We start from the raw sequence: 17084 nt of genomic DNA, 5'->3' as shown, positions 1-17084 counted from the left end.
TAGAAGTAGCATGACCAGTAAAGCACTTGCCTTGCCAGGGTTAGAAGGTAAGTTTGCCCCTCAGAACCAACACTGGAAACGAAAAGGCTAGGTGCTGCGATAGGTAACATTTGAAACTCTAGAAGTGGAGAAGAAAAAAAGGTAGATCTCTGGGGATCTCCGGTCAGTCAATCTACTTGGTATGTCCCTGACAGAAAAATACAAGGTGGGTGGTGTGTTAGTCAAGGTTCTCTAAAGGAACAAAATTGACAGAAGTGTGTATGTGTGTGTGTGGGGGTGGGGTGTGTGTGTGTGTGTGTGTGTGCGCGCGCGCATGCACACGTGTGTGTATAATATATATAATATATGTGTGTGTGAAATACATATAACTAAATTTATATTTTATATAAATATATTGTATATATTTATATGATACTTAATATATTTTATATTTCATGTATATATCTCATAAGGGTACATATTAAAATGACTGATAGGCCATGGTCTAAGTAGCTCAAGAATGGCTATATTCCAACCAAAAGGCCAAGAATCCAGTACTTTATTCAGTCAAGACAGGGTGTCTCAGCAGTCCCAATCTGGTGCTAGAATCCCAGGGAATTCATGGGGAGCAGCTGATCTTCTGTCTATGTTGGATTCCCTAATAAGTAGATTCTAACACAAGTGAAGGAACGTCTCAGCAACAAGACAGATGCATTTGTGAGAGAGAGTGAGGGCAAGCAGGCAAAACAAAAGTTTTCTTCTTCCCTGTCCTTTTATTCAGGTTGCCACCAGAAAGCATGGCCCAGATTTAGGAAGGGCCTCCTAACCTCAAATGATCCAATTTGGAAAATCCCCCACAGGTATGCCCAGATGTTTGGGTTTAGTTGATGCAAGATGTAGTTGAACTGACATCCAAAATTATCCATCAAAGATGGCACCTGGGATTGTGCTTTGGTATCAACATGTACGCACACACAAGAATGTTCACAAACACCTGAGCTCACACATACAAGCAAACACACAAGTATATAAAGTATAGTCTAACTCTAAGTGCCATAGTAATGATTGGATTCACTAATATGCAAATATTATCTCCTTGTTAGCCAGATATATATAGAGAAATATATAGATATATACGCGTATATATATATGTATATATATATATATATATATACAGCTTGGCGCTCTGGGGTATCCACTGTGACTTTCCTCAGTTTTCCTTCTCTGGTGTGGTACAGAGATCATAGCTGTTAGTTTAGATATATAGCCATCAGGGGTAGCATTATTGGGCCCCTTATTTCTTAAAGATAAATCACTTTAAAATGATTTTTAACCTAACAAGTCATGTGTTTTAATACTTTCAGAGGGTCTTGGAAATGGGGGTGGGCAGAGTGGTGAAAAGTAAATACAGCTTATCAGGTAAATGTTATGGATTGTTGTGATTATATGTGTTTGTGTGTGTGTTTGTGTGTGTGTGTGTGTGTGTATGGCACTATTGTCACTTATAATGTCTGTTAATAAGGACTGTGTCCATGGAAAATCAGTGATATTCTGAACATGGGAATGATAGTCATAAACAAAGTTTGGGTGAATGGCATCATGCTGGAAGAATATTTCTCCAGGGGAAATTCAAATGCATACAGGTACAGGCTGAATCTGGTCCATACAGGGAAGACTCATTACAATAGGTGAAGCTCAAAGAGCAAAGACTAAATCACAATAAAACTAACACCCACCTCATTATACACAATGGTGTGGGTATGACCATGGAATATCAGTTACAAAAATATATCAAGTGAAACTTAGATGAAGTAGATGTTAAGCCTGTCATGAAATGGGCTCAGTATCTTGAGTTTTAAGCTTTTTATTGTGAAATGTCATGCGTCTGCGGCAGTACTGAGTCATTTTATAGTGATATGATATGGCCTGCTGATTATTCTGTCTGTGGAAAGTGTTATAATTTCCAATTCCTTCTCAGCCATACTTGTTTGTTCTGTCCAAAGTGCCTCAGGCTCTATGATGAAAGATGCTATATAAATAAAGAGAGCAATCAGAGTCATAATAAATAATAGTAATGATGATGAATGCCATTGTCACTGGGAAGAAGCTGCCCAGCCATTTGGGAAACAAAGCAACCAGCTGTGAGCTGGAAATAATGTGCACACCAGCCAACAGGCTCCTCGGTGACAGAAACCCCATTAATGCTGGCCAAAGACCTGGAGCAAGCCTGAATTTGGAAGTATGAGCACTTGAAATGAAAGAAGCTTCAACACTTAATCCCTGAGGTTCAGTTGCTTTGGGTATATGAGACATTTTTTCCCAGTAAAATCTGTCAGCAACACATTGTCTTCTTCCACCAAAGAGGAAAATGGAGATCAGGGAACAGCCAGAGGTCCCATTCAGTTAACACTCATAGTCCAATACACTTTCCAATTTCTTTCTGAGCCCAGAAAGTTCCATGAGAAGAGAGAAGAACCAATCCAAGTTGGATAAGAAAAGATCCAAATGGGGTAAAGTCCATCTAGATGCCTTCCTTAGGTATTTTCCACCCATTTAAGTTGAGAAAGATTGCCTGTAAAAGTTTTGGCTACTCAAACAGGGAGCAGCCAGAGATCTACTGTGGAGTTAGAGATGCACAAGGCAGGATCCAGATGAACTCTGGGCAGCCTTAAAAGACACTCCTCCAGGGCCTGATACAGCCTAAGATCCGATAGATCTCATTGCTGCCAGAGGAAACTGATGCTGTTCAGTGAAGAACCTGACCTCCTTGTCCTCAAGGCAGTCAGAATTGAGAAGAAAGTCCTTATGGTACTTATTCATCAAACAATCACTACCAAGTATATAAGAAAAGGATGGATGAATAAATCAATGAGAGGTCAAGAAATAGTAAGCAAATGAATACAAAACAGCTGTGAACTACTGAGCTGGCTTAGTTGTGTTAACATGGTACATTAAGTACAGATTGATACACTTTCTTTCATTTTCTTCTTTATTTATATTTCTTCCTTTCATTAATTATTTTCTTTTTTCATCTATTATAAGCATTACTTTTATAGTCTATAGCTTTGATTGTTTTGCATTGACATGTTTTGACATATTTTGACATACATGTTTTGGATTTATGCTATTCCTTTTATGTTATGTTACACAATTTTATATTATATAACTATTATATATCATTTGTATATAAAATCTATGCTATATGCATAATATATGTCATGTATATAATATGAAGACATTATATTCTTAACACTTTAGTCTATTTTAAAAAATTATCAAAAAAGCCTATCGGAGTTATTGAACATTTAATTTCCTTTCTTAAGAGAATTAACCTTTTTATCTCTCTTACATCATTTTTGTTTAAGTCCCTTGGTCATTTATTAGTTTTTTTTGTTTATTTCTGATTCTTTTTATTTGTTGTTTTCCACCACTTTACTGTCACTTTATTTTCTTTACTCTCTAAATTTAATTTTTGTTTTTTTTTTTTTTTTTGATAATGATATTTTCATTTTAGCGTTTGAAATAATTTCTTTCTCTCAATATTTTCTGTTAGTCTTTCATTTTGTTTATCCATGTGACAGAATCACCATTCTTATAGAAAAAAAGAGCCATCTTTTACTAAAGAAGGCTCACTGGGTACATGTAAGTATTAGTATTGCTACTCTCTGGTCATGTGACCTTGGGGACCTTATCTGGGCATGAGCTTAGGCCCTGAGCCCTCTGATGGACTTCATCAAACAAAACAGTCTTATTCCATGATATATCGTAAAGGCATGTGGCAGGGGAGTGAAAAATGGGGACACCACGCCTCTCTTTTCCAGGCAGTACCTCATTCCACTATAGTGAAACTCTTATTTTCATTATATCCATAAACCAGTAAAGTATAACTGAATAAATATCACTTTGCATCTAGAAGTAATACTACTGTACAAACAGTAATCATCACAATGAAGACTTGTGGACTGATCACTGAAATGACACTGGTTCATCAAGTGAGCTGAGCGGGGTGAGTTGTTGGGACTTTGGATACCAGGGCCCTCCGTTATGACTGAAGCACTGGATTAGGTTAGCTGTGTAACTCTATGGTACTAAATACTTGTGTTTTCATATATTTCTGTTTAAAGAAATACCGTGAGACATGTACAAATGTGTATGGAAGGCATATTGTTAATTGCTCCAGATAGAAGGAGCCCAAGGGAGTTCTCTATAGAGTACCAGATCTTCTACAGTTGTGCACCATTCAATGAGATAACAGTGGATTTTTACTACAGTGACATGAATGTCCATTGGGCTAGAGGGGTAGAGGGGTGACATACTTGCCATTGATGACACCATCTGGATTGAGCATCGGGATGATCTTGAACACGAAGGTTTCCCTCAATAGCTTTGCCACAGGGTCACTGCTGACTAGAAACTCCAAGGTTCCCTTCATCACCCAGCTGGCATTGCTCTCTCCTGGATGGACTCGGGCTGTGATCACCTGATATGGACGGCAGCCTGCAGGAAAGGGAGCACAAGGAATTAAACTAGGTATGTTTTCCATTCACATCAACAGAGTCTCCAGGGGACAGACGTCTACCTAAAGGCTATGAAGCTCTAAGTAGGTTGGTTGCTTCTAACATAAATGACCTACATTTATCCATTTCCCAGCTCATTCCAGAAGCTGAAAGACGCAAGAGACTGAGGACATCAAGGCTCTAGGCTGTTATCAAAGCAAAGTACTTTGTGGTATGATAAAAAGCCACAAAGGAGATTTTAAACTAATTAACTCTCCACAGTCCACTAGCAAGATGCTGAATATCAAAGATCTTAGACTGAATCCTATACTCATGATTTACCAGCTTTGCTATTTTAGGCAAATAACTGAATCTGTTGATTTAGTCCAGATACCTTCCATTCCCTAGCAGAGACAGAAAGCAAGGAGAGAAGTTATGGACTGATGATTGAAACACAGTAAATCCTTTGAAAGGAAGGATGGAACACCTACACACATACCATAAAGGTGACTTCCTATATTTATAAAGGAAGAAAAGAGAACACCTATTCACAGAAAATGACTGGAAAAATCTTACGAAGGCTGCATGGATAAGCATAGCTCACTCTTCTGCTTTTGTTTTCACAAAAGACGTCACTGAAGTACCTTAGCACTGAGATGTATTCATAGGCCATCTCTGGCCTCACATGGAAAGGTGCTTGTTTATCTGTCTGTTTGTGTGATGGTAAAGATTGCACCTCTTTCTCTACATATGGTAGGCAGGTGTTCTAGAGCTGTACTGTATCCCCACGTCGGGAATGGTGGTGTGACTGACTGCTAATGTCTATCCTCCATGTACTGGGAGACAAAGAAGGAAGGAAGGTATCATATCAAGAATTCACTTTTGGCAACTATAAAGCCATGGCCAATTCTGTGGATGGTCTTCTTTCTATCTCCCTTTTTATTTTGTGCCCTCACCTGATTTCTGAATGTTCCTAATCTTGATGTAATAACAATTACTGTCTGCTAAGTATAAGTAAATATAGCCACTAAATAACCTAGAGGTTAATAAAGAAAACACATTTTTTACATATAGTTTTATTTGGTCCACACTGAATGAGGTCTTTCTACTCTTCAATTATAGGGATGTTTTATTTAAGGAAACAACTTTATCTTCCATTATACATATACATGCACACAAAATATATAACTGAATAACTATTGAACACAAGGCTGAAGGGCAGACAACAGAATATACATATGAACCTTTATATAACTGAATTATATTAATATCACCAATTAAGAACAAAAAGACACACTCTGTCTCTTTCATATTCCTACCACCAGTCATTGATCTACTGAGGTCTAGACAGAAGGGGCATAGATTGAGGCACCTTTACAGACTAGAGTGAGAGCAGTTTGCTTCGATTCTTTGTAGGTCATCTATATATTAGAGGTAATTTTCAGCTATGCATCTCCTTAAACAAGTGTCTTGAACCCATTCCAGGAACTGCAGCAGACACTGGGTAGTAAAAGTCAAATAAATTAAAGACCTTGTTCTAGAATAGGCCATAGCATTTGTCAGTTGTGACACATAGGCAAGAAAATAATGACAAGGAACTAAATGGAGGTATTCATGGAGTACCAAAAATAGATCTGAGAAGGGAAGTACATTTCCAGGATGTGATGGTATTTGGACTGTCTTGAAGTATAAGTAACGTTTTACCAGATAGAGAAGGTTAAAGGATCTTCCAGAGTAAAAGAAAATGCAAAAAGAAAAGTCAGTGCACTACAAAATGAAGAAATTCTGTGGTGGCTGAAACAAAGAGCTATAGACAGTGAAGCATCAATTTATAAAAGATCACATGGCCCCATACATGTACTTGGCATGGTGAAAGCAGTAGCTAGATTTTTCCATGGGTCAAATATTCTTAACAATAAAGTTAGTGTGTAAAATTGCTAGTGACCTATAAAAGGAATGTTTTTGTTTGTGATATTATACATAGCACAAACTGCTGGGTGCCTGCTCATCAGCCTTTCTCTCCTCCTAGCTACCAGAGTCCTGATTTGGGTCAGGAAGAGGGATTTTTCCAGAATAAAATACTCAGCTTCATCCATACTATTATAAGTAGGCGTGACTATGAAAACAAATGTGGTCAGTGAGAGAAAAAGGGTAGCAGAAGGGGCTTCCTAGAGATCTGATCAAAGGGGAAAATTTCACCTTGCAAATAACTATTCTTTTTAAATTTTGTCTTGTGTTTTTTTTCCTGTCCTGCTCATAGACAGTAATATCTTCAAGTGAGAAAGTCATCTTGAGTATTGAAGATGCACAATCAGTATAGTGAATGTGAGGAGGAAAGAATGGAGGTTCTTGGTAAATTCTTTAAGGATCTACACGTGCTTTCATTGGCTTCTCCAATATGTCTGTGCATGTGAGAAAAACAAATTACTATTTTGCCACATCAATGTAATATGATTTCCATTATATACTGCTAAATTCTACCATGTGAATATAAGACTAGGCATAAAAATCATAATATTTTGCATGGCATTCATTCAGATATGCCTTCTGCAATGAGGCAGAAATATGGAGTTTGATATACTTTCCAGGAAAAAGCAATTGCAAACCACTGCTTTAAGAAAAAATAAATGACCTGGGCTGGTAGAGTGCTCGCCCAACATTGATGAAACCCTGGATTCTAACCCTAGCACCGCATAAATCTTGGGAGTGGAAACCAGAGGGGTAGAAGTTTAATGGTATCCTCAACTATGTAGGGTCCTTAACACATAACAGAGAGTTATTTCTCAACATGAAACCTATGATCAAAGTGACAACACTTGGTGTCTGGTGATAACCAGCCTCCTGTTTTCCAGAAGGATATCTCCTCACATTACAGAGATTACAAGAAAGACCTTCAGCATCCTTTTCATTAGGACTCTAATCCTATTTGTGAGAGCAGGGCCCCTCTCAAAGGCCCCATCATAGTTTTAGCATTTATAATTACAACATGAAATTAGGTGGAAAGTAAAAATTCAGCCCATAACATATTAGGTATTCATATATGGCTAATCGTTCATTAACTGAAATTTATAAACAAGCATGTTGGGTAGGCAATAATGCACAGTTCACTGACAGCACAATCGAAATCTAACTAGAGGTCATCTTTCTCAATATGTCAGCTATTCAGACACTTTTATTCCTTCCTAATCAAGCCATGTTGGCATCCAATAGAAAGCGTTCAGAAAAATAAAAAGGCTTGATGGATATGCACCCAATCAGTAGCTTATTCTCTGTTCTGTAATTGCATATTACTTTTTGTACTTTTTACTGTTCATTGGCAACATTAGCTAACAAGAGTAAGTGTTAGTAGCCCCATAGGAAGAAGAAATAAAAAATAGCTTATACTCTTGCAGATTTCTGATACCAATAGAACACTCTTATTGTCTGGGCCAGTTAGCTCCATTGCTTTTATACCTACTACAATGCAGTGTATGAGTCAATAGGCCAAACTCAGGTTCTTAAAAAAAGGCTTGAGCAGTGTGTCTGCTTCCTTGGGAGTCATGTGAATAAGCTATTATGATGTAATTCACCACAAAACTTAGCAGGCCTTTGTAGCATCTTAGGCATACAAACAGGGAAAACCATGGGACTGAATGAAGTTGTAAGCAGCATTGCAGCCAATAACGCTGGTTTTCCTCTTTTCTCCTCTGTGATTTAAAACAATTCCATGGCCATATTGGTGATGTCAACTATAGGACCAGTACGCTGTAGCAGTAAACAACACTCCTGAGAACTCATAAGAGGCAGCAGCTGAGAAGAGAATGCAACACATACACTATGAGGTTTTCCCATATAATTGGTGGTCTTGGCCTTAGTAAATCGTTTCTACTGGGAAAAACACATCAGATACTCTGATTCACTTTTTTCCCCTGAATTTCTTGAAATCAATTCAAGGGACCATTCCAAACTATGGGATATCAATAATTTGGCCATATTTTAAATGAAAAAGTTAAATACTGAATTTGTATCAGTGGTAATGAGATCTGTAAAGAGAAAGTAGGACGCAGTATGGACTTGAACAATGGTCAAGAGATTATAACATTAGCCTATTAGCTTATAAGAAGTTGACAGAAAACTGAAGACATGTGCTATGTTACACATGTGTACATAATTATATATATACATATATATACATACATACATACATACATATACGTCCATTTGTTTCTACATTATTTTTTCAACAAGATATATTCTACTCCTACTGGCCCACTTCAATGTAGTACATGATTACAAGAGAAATGTAATGATTTTCCTTTGAGGAGAAATTGCTAATTGTCTAGTGTGAAAGAAGTCAACTAAGGCACCAGCCAAGAACAATACAGGTGGTAAACTTCAAACCCCTACCCAGATCTAGCCAATGGGCAGAACATTCTCCACAGTTGAGTGGAGAGTGGGATATGACTTTCACACGTACTCTGGTGCCTCATATTTGACCATGTGCCCTGGAGGGGGAGACCTGGTGGCACTCATAGGAAGGACAGCAGGTTGCCAAGAAGAGACTTGATACCCTATGAGCATATACAGGGGGAGGAAATCCCCCTCAGGAACAGTCATAAGGGAGGGGAATAAGGGGAAAATGGGAGGGAGGAAAGAATGGGAGGATAGAAGGGATAGGATAACCATTGAGATGTAACAAGAATAAATTAATAAAAAAAATTAAAAAAAAAACTTAAATCACACATTGATCCATACACAGTAATAGTGGTTAACTTCAGCATCCTACTCTAATCACTGGATAGATCATCAAAACAGAAACTAAATAGAGAAACATTGAAACTAACAGAGGTCGTGAATCAAATGGACCTAATAGATGTCTACGGAACTTTTCGCCAAAACACAAAAGAATATATGTTCTTCTCAGCAGCACATGGAACTTTCTCCAAAATCGACCATGTATTCAAGCACAAAGCATACTTCATCCAATGCAACAAAATGGAATTAACCCATTTTTCTTTTTCAGATCACTGTGGATTAAAGCTAGACCTCAACAACAATAGAAATAACAAAAAGCCTACACACTTACGGAAACTGAACAATTCCCTACTCAATGACCACTGAATCAGGGAAGAAATACAGAAATTAAAGACTTCCTAATATTTAATGAAAAAAAAAAAAAGCACAAGATACTCAAACTTATGGGACACCATGAAGGCATTGCTAAGAGGAAAGTTCATAGCACTAAGTACTTTCATAAAGAAATTGGAGAGATCTCATACTAGCAACTTAACAGGTCACATGGAAGATTTAGAAAAAGAAAGAGAAAAAAGAAAACACACCCAAGGGGGAAGATGGTAGGAAATATTCAGACTAAGGGATGAAATCAATAAATTAGAAATAAATTTCTGTGATTGTATCTCAGAAAACTTGGAATAGGGCTACCTTCTCTATTCCACTCCCTGGAATATACCCCAAAGATGCTCCAGCACACAACAAGGACATTTGCTCACCTATGTTCATATCAGCGTTATTAGTAATAGCCAGAAATGGGCAACAACCCAGATGTTCCTCAACCAAATAATGAGTAAACTATGTTACATTTACACAATGGAATAGTACTCAGCAAGGAAATAATGAAATTTACAGGAAGTGGATGGAACTAGTTACTATTGTCCTAAGTGAGGTAACCCAGAACCAAAAAGACACACATGGTATGCACTCACTTATAAGGAGATATTAGCCATATAATACAGGATTACCATCCTACAATCCACAGACTCTAAGAAGATAGTTAACAAAGAGGACCCAAGAGAGAATGCTTGAACTCATTCAGAAAGGGAAACAAATAGACAGTGGAAGTGGTTGAAGAGAAGGAATAGGGTGTGAGAGCTAGCTCAGAGAGAAATGAGGGTAGGGATCAGATCTGGGGTGAGTGGGGGCAGTATGAGAGAAGGGTTACAGAGAGAAGAGAAACCTCAGGCAGGGGCATCTCTGACAAGCTGGAGATTTAGGACAGGATAGGTTCCTGGGGGGTGACTCTAGCTGAGACGCCAAGTAGCAAGTGCCATGGAGACTGTAGAGGTCACCCTCTAGCTAGACAAGATTCTTATCTTAGGGAGGGGAACACCAACCAACCAACCCATAAAAAATTTGACCCAAAGTATGACCTGCCTACAAAATGTGCGGTGATGAAGATATAGCAGAGATTGAGGGGATGTCTAACATTATAATGCCTTACCCAACCTGAGACCCATCACAGGGGAAAGAGGCAACCCTTGACACTATTAAAGATATTATGCTATGCTTGCAGAAGGAAACTTAGTACTGGTGTACTCGATGTACTCTCAGAGTACAGCAGCAGATAAAAACAGACACTGAAAGCCACAGAGAGTCTTGTGGAAGAGTTGGGATGGGGGAAGATAGAAGAACCTGGAGGGGACTGGATCTCCACAGGAAGACCAACAGAGACAACCATCCTGGGTCAGGGGGGCCTTGCAGAGACTGATGCACCAACCAAGGACCATGCATGGACTCAATCTAGGCCACCTACACTTATATATCCAACAGCAGCTTGATCTTTATGTGGGTCTCCTAGGAAAGGGAGAGGACACTGTCTCTGACATGGACTTTGTTCCTTGTTTTTTCATCACAGAGGAAGAAGATGTCCTCAGTCCTGATGCAATTTGATGTGCTGGTGTGGGTTGGTAGGGGGTGGGCTCCCCTTATCTGAGAAGTAGGGGAGGGGAGATAGGGGAAAGAAGAAGGGAAGGTGGGATCAGGAGGAGAGGAGGGAGGGGACTGTGACTGAGATGTAAAGTGAATTATAAAAAAAACAATTAAGTGTTAAGTACTCCATGGTAGTTGCCAGTAGAATTTCCCCCGCTTCCCATTGGCTCCTATGTTGGAATACTCATTCCCCAGTTGATTGATATTTTGGGAAGGGTTAACAAGTGTGGCCTTACTGAGGGAGGTGTGTCACTAGGAGCAGGTTTTGAGGTTTTGAAAGACTGGGTTAATTCCCAGTGTGTTCTCTGTTTTCCTTTAGGGTTCAAGATGTGAGCTCTCAGCTGCTGCTCCAGCTGCCTGCCACCTGCCTTCCATTCTGCCATCCTAGATTATTTTGTCTTTGGAAGAGTAAACCCCAAGTAAACCCTTCCTCCTAAAGTTGCCTTGGCAGGGATATTTTATTACAGCAACAGTGAAATGGTTAATACTTCCCCTATATCAGAAATAAGAATAAAGGGCACCATTTCAATGATTTCAAAATAATTTTATGCCAATAATTTTGGAACCATAAATTAAAGAGTAAAATTGTAAGAATATTTAATTATTAAATTGACAAAATCACTCAGAGAAAGTATAAGCAGGCTTCCAAGATGAGACTTGATAGCCTATGACCATATAGTGGGGGAGGAGGTCCCCCTTGATCATAGACTTAGGAGAGGGGAATAGGGTGAAAGTGGGAGGGAGGGAGGAACAGAAGGATACAGGTGATGGCATAACAATTGAGATGTAATCTGAATAAATTAATTAAAATTTTAAAATGTAGTAACTAAAAGTCTAAATAGATGAATCATTAGTATGTAATTTGAATGTGCTTCTAAACAATTTGGATTTGTGGTCATATGAATTAATTATTAAATTCATCTGATATACTTATAGGCCTAGCTGAATGACCTCATTAATGAATTTATCTGTACATTTAAGACAAAGAAATTAATTATAGCATTTATAAATCTTACACAAAAGATGAAGAGAAAGTGTTTTCCAGTTCAGTATAACCTTGGTATCTAAGTCTGACTAGGATATTGTAGAAAAAAAATTATTGGCTGATTTTCTCATGAGACACTGATGCAAAAAATCCTAAAGCAATAACTTATTCCAGAATTGCATTAAAAGATAATACTTCATAATCCAGTTGATTCTATTCCAGGAGAACACTGTTGACATAACAAAAAAGAATAGGTCAATGTTGAAAAATATGATGTCTGAGATTTATTTAAAATAATCTTGTGAGATATGATGAGCAGGTGATGAGCATAATGAAACCAAATGGCTATGCCTTGGTAATCGTATCTGAAAAATGAATATATTGCTTATGTGAAGTTTCTGTAAAATAATTGAAAATAAAGCACCTACCCTCTTTCACTATGTTAAGAAGGAGTAAATCTTGTGTTTATTTCAATGGATGGTGAAAGTTTCACTTATATTTGGATGTAATTTAACAATAAGACTCTTACAAAGGGAAAGGAATAAGCTTTGAGGTGGAATATTTACCTACTATGCACGGTGCCTTGGGTTCAATCCCCAGACCCTCAAAAACATTCCGCTGGGAAGCAGTAGCATAAGAAAATGCTCTCACATGGCAATGGTTACTTTCTAGAGACCCAGTGGTGAAATGTCACAGTTCTTCAAAACTATGAACATGAGGGTGGTGCCCATTACCACATCTGTTCGGTAGTGTGCTGCAGAGTATAGCTTGTAGAGTGGAGCCAGAGTCTGTGACACTCACTGTTTATGTTTTGGGACAGATAATCCATTTTGTGGGAGACTGTCCTATGCACCATAAAATGTTTGGCAGTGTCCCTATCCTCAATTCAGTAGATGACAGGAGTATTAGAATCCCCAAGTGTGACAATGAAAAATATCTTTTCACCTTTCCAAATATTCCCTATGGGGGAAAATGTGCCTCTTCTACCAAGAAAAAGAAATAAATGCTTTAAGATTTGGAAAGGAGAAATGAAACTATTGTTATTTGTGGAAGATTGAACACATACAAAATCCTACAGGAGACATTCATAAGAGATGAGTCTCAACTTTTACATCATTGCATATTCTGAACCCCCTAAGACCTAACACAAACAGCCCTACATGTAAATCAAGCCATAAATCTTACAGAAGAAAATCATAGTCACATTGAATTAGGCAGAGATTTTTAAAAAATGAGCCACAGAATAGCCAAACAATAAAAAATAAAGAAACTTCAGACAACTATTTTGTATTTCAAAATGTAGTCAAGAAAATGGAGGCGCGGGTGGGGGGCTAAAGTCTTGGAGAAGAATTTCTTCAACTTGTATCTCTTAATTCTATTTGGAAAATATTTTTTTTTTAAAAAAAATCTCTGAACTTAATAAGAATAGCAAATTGGGTTTGAACAGACATTTTGCTTAGGTATACAGAGGGCCTCAAACACATAGAAATATTCTCGTATTATTAGTTATTAGGGAAACAAATTAGAAGAGCAATTATATGCCCTACATTTTCATTCGCATTCCCCAAATTAAAATGTTAGGTGATATCAATGTTTAATCAACACAAAGGTCAACTGGAGCAGTCAGTCACTACTAGAGGGTAGATCAGGTGCTGCTGGAGAGTCTTTTGAGACCATCTTGACAAAAGCTGACAGTCAACTTCCATAACACCAGGTTACTGAAGTGAGTGACCAAAAGTCCTATTTCTATGTGGCCATTCTGAAGAAAGAAAAGCACACACACGCTAACTTAGTAACTCTAGACATGAAAGAGAAGCCGGTGTTTGAGTAGGTGAAAGGATCTAGGAAATATGGATTACCCACAATCTGCTGATTGGCATGCCAGAAGACAGTGCAATGACTGAAATGGGAAAGTCATTGACATATCAGCAACGTGGAGTGTCTCCCAAAGCATTAAGTTAAAAGCTGGTTATACACTGTCTTTGTTAGCTCTGTTGATTTGACATTGCCCAGGGTCATCTGTGAGAAACACCTTGGTGAAATAATTTCCTAGTTTAGACTGGCATGTTTCTTGAGTTTTATTTTGATTATTAATTGATGCAGGAGGGCCCTGTCCACTATGCTGGTACCATTCCCTGGGTAGCTGACCCTGGGCTGTATAAAAAAAGCTAGTTCATTATGAAGCAGAAAGTGAACCAGCAAGCTGTGTTAGTTTACTGCTTCATGTTGCCTTGGCTTTCCTAAGTGATAAATTGCAACCTGGAAGTGTAAGCTACATGAATACTTCCTGCTGGAAGTTGCTTTTGATTAGAGTATTTCATTATAGCAACAGAAAAGAAACTAGAACATGCTGTATGATTCAGTTACTATGATACTCCAAGAAAAACCACATGATGGTGACGTGAAGCAGAACAATGACTCCCAGAGGCTGAGAGTTTGGTGACATCAACTGGCCCAAGTGCAGGGAATAAGTATCTGTATAGTTCTCAGCCGCAAGTGATACATCTGTATCATAGCCCCCTCCCCACACACACCAAGGCTCAGGGATCATCATGGAAAATGGAGAGGAAAGGTTGTTGGAGCCATATTTCTGTCAAACTCAGGGCAAAATTGCATCATCTGGAGCTCTGTCTGGGCCACGAAACCCATGGACTCACAGCAGGTGTGGTTGTCTACATAAGACTTGCAGAGGACCAGTCAACATTCCACCATGGAGGGAGCAGTGTTGATTTGCTGCTTTACATTCTAATTAGGATCCTGCCTTGACTTCCCTAAGTGATGAATTACAACCTGGTGAGAGCTTCTGCCCATACGTGAGGAGCTGTTGACAGGTGATGGTATATGTCTGGGGAGGGGAGAGTCAATTTTCTTTAGGGATGTGTTCCTGGTAGGTAGATTACATGCTGTGGACAGTTCCACATCTAGGAGTATACGAGTGATGCAATTGGGAAAGAAAGGGAGTTGGGCATGAATATAATCAAAATATATTTGTATGTATATATTAAATTCTCAAATAATTAGTAATACTGTTCTATTAACCAAGTGTGGTGGTGATTTTCTGCAAGGTGAGTGAGGAGAGTGGGGGGATGATAATGATGTTTTCATCAGTCCCATTTCATTTTATAGCATTATACAATGTGGAAATTTCATTGAGTCGTAAAGGTGAAATTGATAGAAATATATTTCATGCATACTATACTTCACTAGTGCCAAGTTTTAAGAGTGGAAGAATGTATGTTGTGGTAAGCTTTGTGAGATATGTTGATGAGTGACAACTACATTCTATGTAATTTTCTGCGGGAAGCATTTAAAAGGTGACCCCGAGAGTGAGGGAGAAGGGGAGAACCTGAGAGTGAGGGAGAAGTGGAACCTGAGAGTGAGGGAGAAGTGGGGAATGACTATCTGACTGTACTTGGGGTCAGCTTAGTCTGGTCCCAACTGCTTGCTGTAGATTATTCAAACAACTGCCTGTCCATTCACCCGTCCATCCACCTTCCATCCATCCAACCAACCATCCAACCATCTATCCAATAGGACATTTATTTCAACAATACCTCTGTGGATCTGGAGCTTAGCCCATGTGCTTGGCTAGCCTTTAGTAGTCTTCTAATGGAACCCTTACTAGCCTATTTAACCACCGCAGTGACTCTCTCTGCGTCTCCATCAGCTGTCTTGCCTCTGCTTTCAATAGGGCATCTTTGAACTCAGTGGTCTCTCTAATTCTGTAGTAGCCATTTTGTAACCTATATCAATACATACATATTTATATAATTGTATGAAATATGAGTGTCAATAATAGTAATTAAGGTGGGAATAAAAGAACCTGTGATGCCAACAGCCAGGCAATAAGAAAAATTTGGAATGTCTGGTAAATTGTTAAAAAAAAAAAAAAAAAAAAAAGGTGAATACAATTCTCACTACAATTTAAAATTTTCTCTTTGCTGAGTGTGTAAGTCAACTTTCCATCACTGTGACAAAATGTCTGGTGCAATCAACTTATGAAGAGAAGAGGTTTGTTTTAACATGATTTCCATGGTTAGAGTGCACAATTAGTTCCTTTGGGGACTGTAGGGGGACTGTTTATGATAGTTGGAACTAGACCAATAAAGCTGCTCTCCTCATGGCATATGGGATGTGAAGAGAAAAGGACAGGGCTGGATTCCTAACATCCTCTTTGATGGCATGCCACAAAGTGCCTAATTTCCTTTACGCCTCATTGCGTGGTGATTCCTCCACCTCTTGAAAGCATTATAGGCTGGAGAACAAGCCTTGGACATGTGCCTTTTAGAGGACATTTGAAATTAAAACAATATTATGTAGGTCCTTCTTTCAATGATACTTTTTCCTCTACCAGTTTTGTTTGTAGTGTGTGTGTATGTGTGTGTGTGTGTGTGTGTGTGTGTGTGTGTGTGTGTGTGTGTGTGTGTGTGTGTGTGTGTGTGTGCACATTCTTGCATCCTTGCATAGGACAGCGGACAGCTTTTGGGACTTCTATGCCTTCTAACTTGTTTGAAATAGGATCTTTTTTTCTCCACTACATGCTACAAGATGTTTGAGCATAATATTTCAGGAATTCTACTGTGTTCTACCTTCACCTCATTGTAGGTACACTGGAATTACAGATATGTACTACTGTGTCCATCTTTACATGGGTTCTAGGGATGTCAACTCAGTTCCTTACATAGATGTGTCAAGAGCTGTACCAACTGAGCCAGATTCTCAGTTCCCCTTACTTCTCTATCTCTTTCCTCACCCCATGACCCACAGTCAGGCTGTTTTTATACACTCTCTCCTAGGTTTTCTAGAATTTATATTAGCTGATGCTATCTTGAAGTCACAGTCTACTCTCCTATTACAATTTTTCTTTTTAACATCAGTAGTTTCAGCTCCTGTGGATAGTCTATATGGTCATACCTCTG

At 38.5% G+C, this 17084-nt stretch overlaps 1 protein-coding gene across 1 annotated transcript in view; it reads right to left on the bottom strand.

The window, feature by feature from the left end:
• The window catches only part of Agbl1 (AGBL carboxypeptidase 1), a 623278-nt gene that overhangs the window by 309148 nt on the left and 297046 nt on the right, over positions 1-17084 (bottom strand). Inside the window, exon 18 of the mRNA XM_051148740.1 lies at positions 4296-4476. Within this exon, the coding sequence (XP_051004697.1) occupies positions 4296-4476 (181 nt within the window). The remainder of the gene's footprint in view (positions 1-4295; positions 4477-17084) is intronic.

Source organism: Acomys russatus, chromosome 7, assembly GCF_903995435.1.
Source record: "Acomys russatus chromosome 7, mAcoRus1.1, whole genome shotgun sequence".
Taxonomy (NCBI): Eukaryota; Metazoa; Chordata; class Mammalia; order Rodentia; family Muridae; genus Acomys; species Acomys russatus.
Note: the sequence above shows the minus strand (reverse complement) of the source record. Positions and strands in the feature narration are given on the sequence as shown.